The sequence below is a fragment of the Phocoena sinus genome, chromosome 9 (genome assembly GCF_008692025.1).
Source record: "Phocoena sinus isolate mPhoSin1 chromosome 9, mPhoSin1.pri, whole genome shotgun sequence".
In the NCBI taxonomy this organism is placed as follows: Eukaryota; Metazoa; Chordata; class Mammalia; order Artiodactyla; family Phocoenidae; genus Phocoena; species Phocoena sinus.
In genome coordinates, this window is record NC_045771.1 from 2962305 (window position 1) to 2978768 (window position 16464).

At 46.5% G+C, this 16464-nt stretch overlaps 1 protein-coding gene and 2 long non-coding RNA genes across 9 annotated transcripts in view; 1 reads left to right on the forward strand and 2 right to left on the reverse strand.

Annotated features, from left to right (window-relative positions):
• The window catches only part of PAXIP1 (PAX interacting protein 1), a 48338-nt gene extending 32688 nt beyond the window's left edge, over nucleotides 1–15650 (forward strand). For 3 of the 7 annotated variants that reach the window (XM_032642734.1, XM_032642736.1, XM_032642735.1), the window contains 12 exons: nucleotides 227–322; nucleotides 1255–1392; nucleotides 2006–2127; nucleotides 2535–2719; nucleotides 3835–3878; nucleotides 5059–5129; nucleotides 6207–6309; nucleotides 7372–7540; nucleotides 12848–12948; nucleotides 13925–14059; nucleotides 14147–14372; nucleotides 14792–15496. In XM_032642734.1, the coding sequence (XP_032498625.1) occupies nucleotides 227–322; nucleotides 1255–1392; nucleotides 2006–2127; nucleotides 2535–2719; nucleotides 3835–3878; nucleotides 5059–5129; nucleotides 6207–6309; nucleotides 7372–7540; nucleotides 12848–12948; nucleotides 13925–14059; nucleotides 14147–14338 (1356 nt within the window). In that variant the 3' untranslated portion in view covers nucleotides 14339–14372; nucleotides 14792–15496. Of the gene's footprint in view, nucleotides 1–226; nucleotides 323–1254; nucleotides 1393–2005; nucleotides 2128–2534; nucleotides 2720–3834; nucleotides 3879–5058; nucleotides 5130–6206; nucleotides 6310–7371; nucleotides 7541–12847; nucleotides 12949–13924; nucleotides 14060–14146; nucleotides 14373–14791 lie in introns of all 7 variants that reach the window. The other 4 variants (XM_032642731.1, XM_032642730.1, XM_032642732.1 and 1 more) reach the window with 4 other exon arrangements.
• Nucleotides 5133–7508, reverse strand: LOC116759238. Its single transcript, XR_004351393.1, has 2 exons — nucleotides 7426–7508; nucleotides 5133–6029 (listed from the first exon to the last, which is right to left on the reverse strand). It is a non-coding gene; the product is annotated as an uncharacterized LOC116759238 (long non-coding RNA).
• On the reverse strand, nucleotides 7962–12855 carry LOC116759236. Its single transcript, XR_004351391.1, has 2 exons — nucleotides 12028–12855; nucleotides 7962–11863 (listed from the first exon to the last, which is right to left on the reverse strand). It is a non-coding gene; the product is annotated as an uncharacterized LOC116759236 (long non-coding RNA).
• Nucleotides 15651–16464: the final 814 nt, after the last annotated feature.

The window sequence follows — 16464 nt, forward strand, 5'->3', positions numbered from 1 at the left end:
TTCCTTTGGAAATTCAGATGGAATGGTGTTAAAGTTCATTTTTATTGTACAGCGCAGGGTGGAAAAGTCCGTACATATAGCCGATAACATCTTCTCTACTTTTGGGGAACTAGACGATGAAAATGTATAATGGATTCTTTTAGTAGCCGTCTTATTTGAAATTACAATTCCCGCTTCCCCTGAGCGCTGGAGGTTGACTGTGACTCTGGGTCTTGTGCGTCTCTAGATAATCCAGGCCCACGGAGGTGCTGTGGACCCCACGTTCTCGAGCCGCTGCACACACCTGCTCTGTGAGAGTCAAGTGAGCGGGCTGTTCGCACAGGTGAGTGGGGGCTCAGCTGCGCTGGCACCGAGTCTGTCCCTTTCTCTGGACAGTGTTAGCGTTCTAAGTGACTCTAGTGATGGTCGTGTTTGGAAAGGACTTTTTTCTACCTCTGCAAATAGAAAATTGCTTCTTACTAGTTCTCCTCGATCTTTGGTGGGTTAGATCGATAGCTCTGTGGCCACCAGGCCTTTCTGTCTGTGAGGAATGGAGAAGGGGACATCCCAGGTGGTGCTAGGGGAGGGTAGACGGCCTTCCGCTCCAGTCCAGGGCCACACTGAACGAAGAGCGGCCGGAAGCAGGATTTCTTAACTGTTGGGGGATTCGTATGCAGGCCTGACCCGGTCAGTTCTCCAAGCTTCTGTCCTCCTGCAGAGCAGACGCTTTCTCCTCAGTATCACCTGCTGTCATGCCCTGAAAGTTCATTTCTTCTCTTTTCTTAAAAATGTTATTTGTAGACAGACGGGTGTCAGTGTGTGTGACACGCGGCCTCTAAGGAACCCCTGTTACACAGTAGGTAGTGGTGCCTGTGGGGAGGTGCTCTGTGCTTGCTTTTAGGTGAGCAGTTGCATTCTTTCGTGACTTGTGTGCGGGGCCCTCTGTGTTCTCACGGGGCAGTTTTAATTTTGATGATCAGAAAATGTCATCTCCTTCCATGACTGAAGTTATTTCCAGGTTGTCAGACGTGTAGCTCTTCCCCCCCGTGGTCGGCTCTCGTTCTTGGGTGGCCGGTAGTGTTTTCGGGGTGTGTTAAAATTAACCTGCGACACCGTTGCAGTTCATGACTTCAGTAAACTGAGTGCCAAGCTCGTGAAATTCCTTTATTTATAGGACTCCCATTAAAGGTGGCTTTGTTAGCTGTCCAGCCTTATAGTCTGTGTTTAGCCTGCAGTGAAAGCCCCCGAGACCAGCCTGTGCTCTTGCGTTTGCAGGCGGTGAAGGAGAGGAAGAGGTGTGTCACGGCGCACTGGCTGAACGCGGTGCTGAAGAAGAAGCGGCTCGTGCCGCCCCATCGGGCCCTGCACTTCCCCGTGGCCTTCCCGCCCGGGGGGAGGCCGTGCTCCCAGCATGTGAGGCTCACCCCTCCTCCTCTGCCGGGGGTGGGGGGTCGTCTGCTCCCGTGTCCTCCGTGGGCTGCGAACGGCCCGCTGGCCGGTGCCGAGCGCGATAGGCATCTTCCTTCCTTCTGTTCTCCTGTAATAGTCGCGGCTTCTGCACGGAGTCACGGTTTCATTGACTCTAAGTCTCTGACACCGTTTCATAAATTCCTGAAGTAAAGCAAGCGACTCACGCCAGAAGTGGCTGCTGTTGGCCGGACGTTATCACTTGTGGGTTCTCCCACTTAGCTGAGCTCAAAACTGGGATCAGTAAGAAGAACTAATATTTACATGCTTAATACAATAGCTTCGTTAAGATTACCTGAGCGGTGTCGTAGTAACACAAAAATGGTTTTCCCATACTTGGTAGGTTTCTTTTCCATCCCGTTGCTGGCTGTGTAACATTTTCACCGTTAACAAAGTTCTGGTTTTGACATTCTTAGAGATGATGTCACTAGATGCCTCTTGTGATGCCAAAGAGGGAACGGAAACACGTGTCTATAAAACAAGTAAAATGTAGAAGAAAGTTTTATTAACTGGGTTAAATTGTCGTTATATTTTGGCCTTACTTGCTCTTTTTCCTTAGATTATTTCTGTGACTGGATTCGTTGACAGCGACAGGGATGACCTGAAGTTAATGGCTTACTTGGCAGGTGCCAAGTACACGGGCTATCTCTGCCGCAGCAACACAGTTCTCATCTGTAAAGAGTAAGCACGGTTCTGAAGCCATACTCGATCTTCAGTTTATACACGCTGTGGTGGCTGTTTCAGCACTTCTGTATTTCTTAATATGTCATAGTTCCGTGACGGAAATCAGGGTGTGAAAATCAAAGTCTGTTAACAGGATAGCGACGATATTTATGGTAATGCTAGCAGAAGAATTAAATTAGATGAATTAATGAGATGCAGTTTAGTCCAGATAACAGCAGTAAGGTAAAGGTAGGCCTAGCGATGATCTCGTGACCCATGTGTGCGCTTCCTTACCAGCCAGGGTCGGCTCTACAGAAACATCCCTGCCATTTCTAGTGTGAGAAAACGCGGACTGGCTTTGTTGAATATAAATTTGAACACAGAACTCTAACATTTAATAAATGTGTTTTCTCTCCAAAAAAAAGACCAACTGGTTTAAAGTACGAGAAAGCCAAGGAGTGGAGGATCCCGTGCGTGAACGCCCAGTGGCTGGGAGACATCCTCCTGGGGAACCTGGAGGCCCTGCGGCAGATTCAGTACGGCCGCTACACCACCTTCAGCCTGCAGGACCCCTTCGCCCCGGCTCCGCACTTGGTCTCAAACCTTCTGGGTAAGCGGGGCCGGTTCCACGTTGCCGCCAGCTTGCGTACCGAGCACCACCTGTCTCGGCTTCAGCCCTCTCTTCATTCTGATTTCCTTTCCCGTTTCCTCGCCACGCTGTCTTCCTCTGCACTCTGCCCAGTTTTCGTTGCTGTGTGCTTTGGTTTGCTTTTTCTAAATGGACTCTCAGAGGTAGAAGGAACGTGCAGACGCCTGCTGATCTTGTCTCGAGCCGGCTCCGGTCTGTCCAAGGCGCCCCGTGAGCCGTAGCCCACCTCCCCTTCAGCTGCGCAAAACTGGTGGAAGGATCACTGCCCCGACTGTACACACTACGGCACTTAACGTTACTGCATTTACTGAACTGAACGTTACTCCAGAAAACGGGCGTTCAATTCGAACGCCGCTTTAACGTGCTGTCTCTCAAAGGAGCCTGTTAAGTTCCAGTTTGAATGGCTTCAGTCACGAGAAAGCTCGTCTTCATTTTGAGCTGTGGTCTGCTTGCTCCCCTGTGACGCACCTGCTGGTGTGACGTCACCTCGTCCTCAGTGGACACGCACCCTCGGTCGCCGCCCGGCGCGCTGTGGTCCTTGGTGTCAGCCCCCTCGTCGCGGTCGGTTTCTTAGAAGCCGGACCGTGTGGCTCCCAGAACTGGCCGGGGGACAGCACACGCGGGGTGGGCAGCCTCTGCTGTGCCTGCCCATCACTGCAGCCGCTTAGTAACAGTCCTCACATTTTCCCCTTATTAAAGGTTGTCCGCCAAGCCGCCCTGTGTCCAGGATTACCCGCTCCTGAAAGGGCTTTTTGTGTTTTTGTTGTTGATGATACACTTCCTTTTTTTCTTTTTTTAATTGGAGGATAGTTGATTTACAGTGTTGTGTAAGTTTCAGGTGTACAGCAAAGTGAATCACTTTTACATACATGTGTATCTATTCTTTTTTTTTAAGATTCTTTTCCCATGCAGGTCATTACAGAGTATTGAGTAGAGTTCCCTGTGCTCTACAGGAGGTCCTTGTTAGTTATCTGTTTCATGTATAGTAGTGTGTGTACGTGTCATGAAAAGGCTTTTGTAACACGGCTTATCTATTTACACAGTATATCTGAAAAGTAACCCGTTTCTCTCTTTAGATGCTTGGAGAGTTCCACTGAAAGTGTCAGCAGAGTTGCTGATGGTATGTCAAGCTCATAACCTTACTTTGGCTGTTAACTGTGTATTATACACACGCAGGAGGGATCCATTTGTATTTGTGAATTAAGAATTCTTTTCGTAGTTTGTCACCATAACAGGTGAGGGCTGTATCTTCTCGCCTGCCGTAGCTGTGTAGTATACCTGCATCGTTTTTTTTCGTAACTGATGATGTCGTCAGTTATTCATATTTATACACGTTAGGAACGTTATCGCTTCAAAGAGCTGTACGATTGCTTAAAGCATCGGAGAGCTGAGTAAGTAAGACGACGTGTTTCCATAGGGTCAGGGAGGCAAGAGCTGAGGCGTTAGTGCAGTAGCCCTGGACCCACAGCTCACTCTGCAGGAGCCCGGACCTCACCGTGATGGGACTGTTCCCGCATGTCCCAGGTGGGGTTCCAGCCCGCTGGCTGAGCTCTGATAGGGTGCCTTCAGGAGGGACCGTTGTGGACCTGAAGGCCAGCAGTTGGTTGTTAGGAAACAAGTGCTGGGCGGGGGGTGGGGGGCATCTGCTCTGTCATCTCAGGTTGAGAGGTCATTGCTTCAAGTAGTGAAACAGAGAGAAAGTGTATCTGTGGACGAAGGTCTGCATAGAGGTGAGGCAAGGGTGAAGGCTGACTCGGGGGTTCCTCCAGGGGCACCGGCCTCTCCCTGCCCTTCGGCTCAGCGTCTCCGCAGGTCAGGGGCTCCAGCTGGTTCCAGGAACGTGGGCGCCCCGCACCTGGGGGCCGGAGCGGCCTTCGGCACCTTGCCCCGCCCTCCAGAGCGCTGTGACCTGGTCGTCCTGAACCCTCGTGGGTGACATCTCAGTTCAGGAAGAGTCTCTTTTTGGGCATGTAGTTGCAATGAGTGTGTTTTCCAAATTCCAAGCTGGGACACAAGACAAAATATTTGAAGTGAAAAGTGTTCTGAAAAGTTCAAGGTTGAGGATTAAATCCGTAACGTGAACGGAGAGAGGGGCGAAGACGTCTTAAAGGACTGCTGGGTCTGATGAATAATGAGGGCACCAGACCAGGGCTTCCCTGGAAGGCTCGCGTGTGTCTCTCGGCTGGTGAGGCGTGGTGGTGGGTGCGTGTGTCTCGTACGCAGTGGGGTAGGTGGAAAGCTCTCGGAAGCTACTGTATTACTGGGGAGACTGATTAAAGTAAATCATATTTTAATCACAGGGTGTACGACTGCCTCCCAAACTGAAGCAGAATGAAGCAGCCAATACCCAGCCCTCTTCCAAAAGAGCCAGGTATGAAGAATGGCCTTTTTTTTAATGGTTGATGAGCTTTTACAGGTTTGTTTTAGAAAAATGGTGGCAGTTGGGAAAGTTCCCTGAAATGTTCACAGTGAGTAGGATTTGGAAGGATTTGCTGATTGCGTCACAGCTTTATCGTGGCACGTCTCATTTCATTGCTGGAGATAAACAGGGAATAGCCAGTGTTTTTTCCTCTCTTATTAAAAAAACAGTTGAATCTTCTCCTTTAACCAGAACCGCGCCAGAACCCCCGGTGAGCTGCTGTGGTGGAACGGGGGTGGGGGACTGGAACCCGCTCCAGGCGTCCTGGGTGTGGGCCCGGGAGCCTGCGTCCCGACCCCTGACCCGGCGGGTCGGCGGGGGGGGTGGCTGTGTGCAGACCTGCGCTGGTCTCACCTGGTAAAGAGAAGCCGGCGGCTCCGTTAGAACCCAGAGGCCCTCCAGGCCGTGTTCAGCGAGGGGCTTCCTCTCTTCCCTGCCCCTCAGCTCTCCCTCCTGCCATTCCCCACATCCATACAGTCTGGGAATGATTGGATTTTTTAGTGAAAGCCTAATTATGTGATTATATATGTCATTAAAATGCCACAAATAAGTTTTTCTTAATTGAATAGACTGTCTCAAATATAAGCTAAAAATAGGATTTGGGAAAATTTAAGGAAATGAAGAAGACCGAGGTTTAATTTAAAATGTGTGCTTGAGTCAAACAGCGTTGTTCTGTGCCTTCTGGGTTGAGACGGGGCAGGTGGAAGACACAGGACTAGAGCCTGGGGTGGGGGGCCACCCGCTCTTCAGGACCAGCAAAGCCAGTGAGGGCGGGGGCGGGGCTGCTGATGAAGTGGAGCGTTGATTGGCTGCTTCCCTTGGAGGTGCCACACGGAGGCCTTTTGGGGGTGCCTGTGTGTGAATGGTGGGAAAGAAAAAAAGAGCAGGTAAGTCATTGTATTTTCCCTTTAAGGAAAGACCACCACACACACTTAAAGCTTGTTAAAGCTATTAAAAATCCCTTCTTTGCTAAAGAACATTTTTAAGTAAATAATAGGCGGTCTTTCCTTTCCTATGTGTATTTTATAGAATTGAAGATATACCACCTCCCACTAAGAAGCTAACACCAGAATTGACCCCGTTTGTGCTTTTCACTGGATTTGAGCCTGTTCAAGTTCAACAGTATATTAAGGTGAAACTTTAATTCTATTTTGCGTAAGGATTTTTAGGAATGTTCCTTTCTGTTTATATTTGCTTGAGGCCGGCAGTCTAATTAAACTAACATTTAATCAGGAATATCGTATTATAAGTGTTTACAGTGTGTATCTATAAACTGTGTGTCGTCGTTACCTCATCATTGACTTCCCGCCTCATTCTTGCTACTGCTTCCCGCTTAGATACGCGTTTTCTCATTAGGAGAAAAACGATTTAGGTGAGTAGACCGAGAACCATTTCTATAATCACGTGAGCATAGCAAGCCCACTCGGACATCATTTTCATAAAGACATTAGCTTAAAAGAGTGGCTGTGCCTCTTCAGGTTTTCTGATTGAATCCACAGTCTTTCAAGACTTGTTTTCTTGGGTAGGAGGGTAGGCCCAAGGGGCGGTGGTGTATTTGTGTATTTAGATAAATAAGCTTCTTGGAAGTAACACCAGGAGGGATTATGGGATTTTGTTTTGTTATTTTGGGGACGGGGAGGGCGATGGCTAAGAGTAGGAGTTGACCTATGGTACATGGATTCATACGTTTTATTTATTTATTTATTTATTTTAAGGAAAAGAAACAATTATAAATGCTACTATACGTTTAGTATAATTTATTTTCTTTACTTTTAAAATTGAGTATAGTTAAAGAGATCATCTTTTATATGTTTATGTCTCCTCAGTCAATTCTTAGGTCATCATTTCTTAAAACAGAGACAGTATTTTAACGTGCCTCAGCAACACTCATTTCAGCTTAGAAAGCCTGGGCAGATTTGCGCCTTACGAAATGAGCTGCGTTGTTTTCAGAATTTTACTTATTTATAGGGATGTCGTATTTAATCCTTAATCCTGATCTGCACAGCATTGATTAGGGAAATGTACATTGTCAGTCCTAGTTTTCACTTTCCTCCTACAGTGGCGTGGGTTTGGTTTTACCAGTTGCACCATTTTCCGTGGCCGAGGACTCTGTTCATAGTCTTAGACGCGTCCCGGGCCGTGTGCAGCTCTGTAGGCCTAGCTCTCACCTCTGGTCTGTGTTCGTGACCCCCAGAAGCTCTACATTCTTGGTGGGGAGGTCGCCGAGTCTGCACAGAAGTGCACCCACCTCATCTCCAGCAAGGTGACACGCACCGTGAAGTTCCTGACGGCCATCTCCGTGGTGAAGCACATCGTGACTCCGGAGTGGCTGGAGGAGTGTTTCAAGTGTCAGAAGTTCATCGGTGAGTAGCAGCATCTGTACCTCAGTGAACTTATTATTACTTCAAGAAAAAACCCTTTTAATTTGGCATTATCTCCATTTTCATCCCAGCAAACATCTAGTTCATTTGTTAACTCTGTTATTTATAAACTTATTCCATGTTCCAGTCACTTGATCGATATCTTTGCATTTTACCATTGAAATATAGAGGTTTTTGGAAGGTATTGGGGGAAGAATAAGCTCTGCATCCCTGCCATGTTGTTTCCTGATGTGAGTGTATTTTGTTTGGAACGCTGGCTGTCGGATGAGATTCCACATGCAGTACAGCGCCCGGCGGGGAGCCCGGCAACGTCCGGGCAGGCGGGAGGGTCAGCGTGTCCCTCCCTCGCCCGTCTCCCACTGTCCAGGGCACCGAAAGTGAAATCCTGTTACTGGCAGGGACCCTTAGATGGGTCAGGACACCCACGTGTCTTTAGAGCCTTGCTAATCAGTGCAGAGCGAATATGATTCCAAGTGACTTTTCTCTGCGGAATAGATTTGCAGCTTCGTCTCACGTGTGTTTTCCTCTGTGAGGGCACATCACAGCCCCGTTGCCCTCAGGGCACTGGACAGCACTGTGCTTATAGGCCGATCAAACAGCAAAATTCACTGACAGAAGCACAGAAATGTGAAGAAAGTAGCACTAAGTGGACCACGGAAGGACCCTTGTTCTCAGGACGAGCTGAACCGGGGCGAGCGCCGCCGTGTCGGCCCCAGCGGGAAGCGCCGCGTGGGCAGCTCTGCCACGTCCACAGAGAACTGCAAAGCACCACACAGACGCTGGTTTTGAGGTTACAAATAAGTTGTACCGAGTGGGCATATTCACAAATACGAAATCCACAAATAACTAGGTTCAACTGTATTATGTAGTGTTTAGAAATTTTCAGTTGAGATTTTAGAAGTTTTTTTCTTAAAAGAGACTAGTGAAATATAAATAACAACGCAGGCAGAAGAAGAAAAACGTAGAAACGAAACCATAAACGTAGATAAGCTCTCAATTGTATGAGCTACAAAGTTCAGAATGAGGGAGTCTGTTCTTTAACTGAAATTTGAGCTGCTTAATTTATCAAGCTTACCAGTCTGCGAAAACATTTTTTATCTGTTTATGGAAGTTATAACAGTTCGTATTTGATGGGCAGTTTTAGCTGACTTTCATTTCTTCATGGCCTTATTAATGTTTGCTGTGTTGACTTCTGAGGGTTTATAAGGTGGTTCTGGTCTTATTATAAACATTTAATATTCAATATTGAATAGTCAAACACACTTCATATTTGATCCCTCAAATTTCAGGATTTCGTAACTTTTCCGATCGTCAGATAGTTGGAGTTACACAGGATGCAGCCTTTTCCTGTTGGCTTCTTAGTCACGTGCGTTTATGTTTCCTCTGTGTCGTCTTAGCTCATTTCTTTTTAGCACCAAAGACTATCCCACCGTCTGGACGGACCTGTTTGTTTGTTTATCCTCTCACCTACTGAAGGGCATCTTGGTTGCTTCCAAGTTTTGGCAATTACAAGTAAAGCTGTGTTCTGTGTGCAGCTTTAGTGTGGATGTAAGTTTTCAACTCATTTGGCTAAATACCAAGCAGTGCGATGGCTGAATCATAGGAGAGTAGGTTCAGTTTTGTAAGAAACCATCAAACCGTCTCCCAAAGCGCTGGTACCAGTTTGCGTTCCATCAGCAGACTTCCTGTTGCCCCACATCCTCGCCGGCACTCGGTGTTGTCAGTTTTTCTGACCGTTAAGAGTTGTGTGGTGGTACCTCATTTTTGTTTTAATTTGCATTTCCCTGATGACATACCATGTTAAGCGTCTTCTCATGTGTTTATTTGCTACCTGTATATCTTCTGTGGTCATCCATCTGTTCAGATCTTTTGTCCATTTTCTAACTGGGTTCTCTTATTAGAGTTCTTTGTATATTTTGGGTAACAAATAGTCCTTATCAGATGCGTCTTTTGCGAATATTTTCTCCCAGTCTGTGGCCTGTCTTCTCAGTCTCTTGACATTGTCTTTGACAGAGTGGAAGTGTTCGACTTTAATGAAGTCCAGGTTGTCAGTTATTTCTTCTGTGGATCATGCCTTTGGTTTTGTATCTAGTCATTGCTGTACCCAAAGCCCTCTTGGTTTTCTCTTGTTACCTTTTTAGGAGTTTAGGAGTTTTAGTTTTGTGTTTGGCTGTGCTGTGTCTTTTGTGTTGTCATGTGAACTTTAAAATCATTTATATGATATCCACTAGTCATTTACTTCTTTTTTGGTTTTTTTTTGCGGTACGCGGGCCTCTCACTGTTGTGGCCTCTCCCGTTGCGGAGCACAGGCTCCGGACGCGCAGGCTCGGCGGCCATGGCTCACGGGCCCAGCCGCTCCGCGGCATGTGGGATCTTCCCCGACCGGGGCACGAACCTGTGTCCCCTGCATCGGCAGGTGGACTCTCAACCACTGTGCCACCAGGGAAGCCCCTAGTCATTTACTTTTAATACAGACTTGAGACATTTTGTTTTGCCAAAAGTTTACATTTTGAGGTTCCTGAAATTTCTCAAGAAGAATACTAACCCTAGGGTATTCTGGCAGTATCTGAAATTCTGCATTCTGATTCATTTCTTTCTTACTTTTTTCCATCTTTTAACGTTTTATGGAGATTTTTAAAACCCATTTGGCTTTTGAATTAAAAAAAATTTTTTGAAACGACCAGTCACCCAGTTGCCTATATAGTACAGACGTAGCTTCTTTTTCCTGATCCATTAGAGAGTCCATTGCCCAAATAATGCTCTGTTATCCCCAACACCTCAATGTGTGTTTCCTACAGACAGACAAGGACGTTCTCATAGATGGCACGACACGGCCACAGTCAGGAAATCAACATCGATCCACGGCTGCCGCTTCATCCTCAGACATCCTCATCCCCATTCAGATCCGCCCGTTGTCTCAGCATCACCCCTTAGAGCAGAAGGACCTAGTTCTGAATCACACATTGCGTGTAGTCTCCTTGAGTCTGGGAAGGGCCCGTCTGTTCTTGTCACTTGAAGATGTCTGGTCAGGTCTGTCACTGTACATACAGAATGCCCTCCGTCTGGTGTGTGTACTGTCTCCTCCCGAGGGGGGTGGGCAGGTGGCGTCACCATCACATGGCTGCGGTCTCCCCCACCTCGCATCCTGCCAGGGGCTGCACAGTGCAGGGTTGTCGTCCTGCGGGTGATTTCACGGTGGTCCCTCGACGCAGGTGCAAGCCGGCCAGGCTTCTTGACGAGTCATTATGGGAAGCACTTTGAAACTTTGCAGATACTGCTGTTCCCTGTCAGACTTCTGATTTATTCCCTTATTTCCCCACACGGGCTCCTTTGTGTCTCCTTGTTACCGTCTTGTCACCGACCCTCACATCGTCCCCACTGTGACCAGGGATTGCCACTCAGGCTGGCTTCCGTGTCCTGTCGGGTTGACCACGTGGTAGCTTTTGGCAAAACAAGAATGTTCTGGGCTCATCTCAATGCTTCTCTGCCCTGGTTCCACACCAGCGTTTTCCCAAGGATCCCCGAGTCCTTTCAGTGTAAACCTGGGAGCGGACGGACAGTGCTTGTGGCCCTGGGGTGTTGCTCCTGAACCCTCTTCCCACTTCCTGTGTCTGTCTGTCCGATGCCAGTCTGCCACCACGCGGTTCGTCCTCATTTCCTCCCTCCCTTTGTCTGTAATCCTTTCTCCAACAACAGTGAGAAGCCCGGCTTCCGGTGTCCTAATGAACTTGTTAACTTACTTGCTAAGCTGCACTGTGTGTGGTCAGTAGCACGTGGACGGCCACTGCCCCTGCAGCGCAGCCCCTCTCCCTGGGGCAGCGCAGCCCCTCTCCCTGGGCTCCTCCCTGGGCTCTGACGCCCTCGGGCCTGACAGCTTTAAAACCGGATTGTTCGAGAAGTGGTAGGGGATAACTTTGTATTTAAAATTGGTGTCTCAAACTATAGAATCTCTTTCTGGAAGACGCATGTCCTCTGTGCTGCTGTGAAAAGTTTAATTTTCAGGTTGACTGTTTCTACGGATTCTTAGCAAGTTAATGTAACGCTGCTGCTTCTTTTAGAAAACCAAAATGTCAGCATCTCCTCTGGGACAGGATTGTTTTAGCTACTTCGTTATATTTCAGTGTCATCGTCTCTTATCATAAATATTAACTACTTCTTGGCACTCCCTCATAGCTCTCCAGAAGGCATATCAACCTTGATTTTGCCGTGGACACTTACATTTCAAATGCAGCACTTCAGGGACTTCCCTGGTGGTCCAGTGGTCAAGACTCCGTGCTCCCAATGCAGGGGGCCCAGGTGCGATCCCTACAAAAAAAAAAAAAAAGATCCCGCAGGCTGCAACTAAGACCTGGCACACCCTAAATAAATAAATATTTAAAACAAAACGGATGTATCACTTCATGCATGACAGTACATTTTTGTGCATTTTTTAATTCATCATCTTTTTAGAAATTCTTATCGTCTCCCACCTCAACCAGTATAGTGCCTCATCTGCTGCTGGCTGATCCATTGTGTGTCTGCAGCAGTTGTTAAATGTCAGCGTTTCTTCAGTGACAGGATTGCTCTCGCCCGGTGGTCCTTGAGCTCAGAATGGTTTTTACATTTTTAAGGCATTGTTTCAAAAACAGAAGGGCATGTCTCAGAAGTATATGGCCTACCACGTGTGTCATCCGACTCTCCCTGCTTTGGGCTGTGTTACACAGTTTGGTTATTATGAAGAAGAAATGATTTTCTGAACGAGATGTATTTCATAAGAAGATTAAAATATTTTGTGATCTTTACCTTTTGACAAACTAGATATTTCTTAAAAATTCTTAAATCTTCAAAATTTGGTAAAACCATTCTTTATAAATTGCTGTACATATTCATAGATTTAAAAGGAACGTGTTATGGTAAATCTCAGCTAATTGAGTCTAATGGCTCTGGAGTCACTGTGGTCCCTACACACACACACACACACACACACGACGACAGTTCGCGGCTCTCCCTCCGGGACTGGAGCTCCTCCCCTGGGCCTGTGGGCGCCCTGGGACGGTGAGATTACAGCTGAGGGGTGTGGAGGGGACAGAGCTCTCAGTCCAGTTTTTTCCAAACGCTAAGAAACACTGACCAAGGAGGGACAGTGTCTTCGGCCAAAAGTAACTGACAAGTATAACAGGTGAGGCTTTTGTTCACAGGTAATTGTGAGCCGTGGATCACACGCACCTGACCGGGGGCAGCCTGGAGCGGGTGGCACGGTGCAGCCCGGGCGCCGTGCACTGTTGGACGGGGTGCTGTTCTCTTTTCCAGATGAGCAGAGCTACGTTCTCCGAGACGCCGAGGCCGAGGTGCTTTTCTCCTTCAGTCTGGAGGAGTCCCTGAGGAGGGCACGCGTGTCTCCGCTCTTTAAGGTACGCTTGGGAGGGAAGTCAGATAAGGCCCCTGGACGCGACAGCCGCTACAGCTGAGGGCGACAGCAGGGGCCTCCCTGGAGCCGCCCCCACCACCACCACCACCTACCGTCCCCACCGCATGGGCGGCCTTCCTCGGGCAGGGTGCTTCTGGGGGTCTTCGGCACCTGCAGAGTCCTGCTGTTTCCCATAGCTAAGAGAATCCACACACAGTTAAACAGATTAGAGAGATGCATTACAGATACCCGGTTCTGTAAAGAGTACGTGTGTGAATAGGTAGGAGACATTTAAATCGATTATTTTGCTTTTAACAACTTACATTACTTGCTACTATTCTCATTAAATGTATATACTCAGCTAGAGAATGGAGACCGTCCTTGGGAACATATTACAATCTGTGCCTAATAATTCTAGACTGGAACATTTAAATATTTGCTAAGATAGAACACTCGTCAGACAGCGGCTCAGTAAATTAATAAAGGTAATCATTTTTTACCTTCAGGAGCCATTTAGGAATCAGAAATGATTTGCAATACTGAGTTAAGAGTATTCTACCTAAGATAGTCTGATTTTTCTAAATATTTGAGTTTAAAACAAAATGGTATTTTTGGTACACTTAGAAAACTGTAACCAGCAAAACCATTTCCTATTCTGTTTGAGCTTACAGTTTATAGAAATTGAGTGTTCCTATTCTTGTCCCTATTCTTGTTATTATCGCAGAGTACTTCATGTCTTTTAGGAATATAAGTTCTAGTTGCCGTTAATAAGTATAGGTCATACCTAACATAGGAAAGTGCTGACGTTACTTCCGAATCGACACACCTGGATTCCCCCAGGCCCACTTCAGACTGGGGACTAGCCGGGGCTAGTACGTGTATCCCCCTGAAATTAGACATTTTGTCAAAAAGTGAGAAATTATGTACACTAAAAATTCCATTTAAAAAACATAATACACATATTTTCATTTTATTTTTAGGCGAAATATTTTTACATCACTCCTGGGATCTGCCCAAGTCTTTCAACTATGAAAGCGATTGTGGAATGTGCAGGAGGGAAAGTACTGTCTAAACAGCCGTCTTTCCGGAAACTCATGGAACATACGCAAAATAAGGTGGACAGAAGTAAAATACGCTGTTGAGTTCATCATTGTTGTGTACAAGAGCCGTTGTTCAGTCACTAATGATTTTCTTTTCATTAGAGTTTGTCAGAAATAATTTTAATATCCTGTGAAAATGACCTTCACTTGTGTCGAGAATATTTTGCCAGAGGAATAGGTATGGCTTACTCCCCTTGCTCTGTATTAAGAGCGTGTAGGTGCACGGCCGTGCACTCATTTAACGGCTTTTGTTTTCGTTTCTTTCAGATGTTCATAATGCAGAGTTTGTTCTAACTGGAGTGCTCACACAAACACTGGACTATGAATCATATCCTTTTGAAAGAAAGATGTGTGTGTGCAGAAACCCTCTCAGCACTAAGATCTGAGCGTGTGTGTTCCGTATCTCCAGAGTTGGCGATAAAAAAAATGATAAAAGACCCCTTAACATTTTTGGAGATTTTGTTTCTGTACAATATGTGCTCTTACATCTCTCCGGGTTCTTTTTCCTACCTTTGGGTGATTGGTGGGTGTCATCTCAGGGCCCCTTTTCTTGCGTCTGTAGCCTGAAAGGAGCCTGCGTCATTCTGCCCCAGGACGGTTGGAGCCCCGGGTGGATGGTGCAGAGTCGCAGGGGTTGGCGAGGGCTCGGGCGCCCGAAGCTCACCACCTCAGCGTGCGGCCCGTATTGGATGCTGTCAGTAGTCTGCATCGTGTTTGTTTGGCAGTTGTTTTCCTCAACGAGCTTACATATAAATTTAACTGACGCACCTGCGCTGGTGACTGGAGCCCGACGCACGGGTCTGGCTGTGTCAGCTGCCGGATGGAGCGGCCCCTGCGCCCTTGAGACGCCCTTGTTTTCCAGCTGCTTTCTTCGGGACAAGCATTTTAAAAGCAGGAAGACAAATATATTAAATATACTGCATCTTATTAAGATGTGCAATTTTATTCTGAGGAAACATAAATTATGTTTTGTATTATATGACTTTTAAGAGCCCACGTTAGATTTTATGATTCATTTGCCGGGTTTTTAAATGTTTTCGCAACACTGTTGATGGAACTTTAGCTGCAAATGAAATGGTGTAAATAAAGACCTTGCTATCTCTAAATTATGGATGTTAAAGATTTGAAATGTTTTGTACTCTTATTTTTATTTCTTACACTCTTTTCTTTTATATTGATATCTTGCCCACATTTTAAATAAATGTACTTTTGAACTTAGAATTGAGTGGTCCTTTGTTATTACACATTGTTTTGTACAATTTATATGATTTGCATTAAACTGGATCACATTTTAAGTAATTTCCAGGCAAAATATTTTCTAGTAAATTTTCTCCCGAAGAAATAATTTCTGGAAGGTAGCCATTTCTGTCCAGGTAATAAATAAATTCCTGGGCAGAGGCATATTCAAAATATGTAGCAATTACTACAAACAGGCAGGCGCCGACCAGCCAGAATCGTTTATACCACAAACACCCATATATATATATCCCGCGTCTATTCCAGGCATGGTTCTCATACACGTCCTGTTGGGTTGTAGGTACAGAAGCATACTGGAGACTACCACCTTATCAGTAATTACTAACATGAATATATAATATACTACATTTATTAATATATTCAAGAACGAGAGGTTCAGCACTGCCCTCACATCACTGCTCGTCAGGTGTGTTCCTGAAACACTGGATTTGCCTCCATAGCAATGTCTGCGATGTCTTCCTAGAAGGAGTTGTGATCTACTCCCAAGTCTACTCGCCAATTGCACAGTCTCCACAGTTTAATTCTTAAACACAGTTTAAGTGGAGCACGTGTATTAAGAAAGTTAGTGAACTCCCCAGCCCAGGAATTCTCAGCATTCCCGCAAGGCTCTGACGTTGGTTATACACACTGAAGGCATCATTACTTCAGGTGTTCTCCCAACTCACGGTGGAACCACATGGCGTTACTCCTACCAATGGGAAGGAAATCGCCCACGACTTCACGATTTTAAAGTGAGGCTCAACACCTTCAACCTGACCTGTGCCGTCTCAAAAGCCTTGACCTGTGGCAACTTCCCAGTGACCCAGCCGCTGCCGTGTGGGTACACCTTCACTGTCTCTCACCACGAGTGATCGATACGCTGATTGGCCACTGGAAACATTCATCTGTTGAGCTTAAATACACCCGAACAGCAGTTTTGTTCAGGTGTACCACGTGCTGGCACTCACTTGCATTTTTACAAACTGTATCTCAAACTATGTGTACATTTTAGCTCATACTTTTGTACTTAAGCAAACTTAGGGATACTTACCTGTAGAACTGACCTTTTCTCCTCACGTACAACAGGTGGAATGAGTGCTGATATGAAATAATTTCGAATCTGTAAAATCCCGGAAGTACAGAAGAGTTTCATTAAGTTGGAACAAAATCTTGATCGCAAAGTA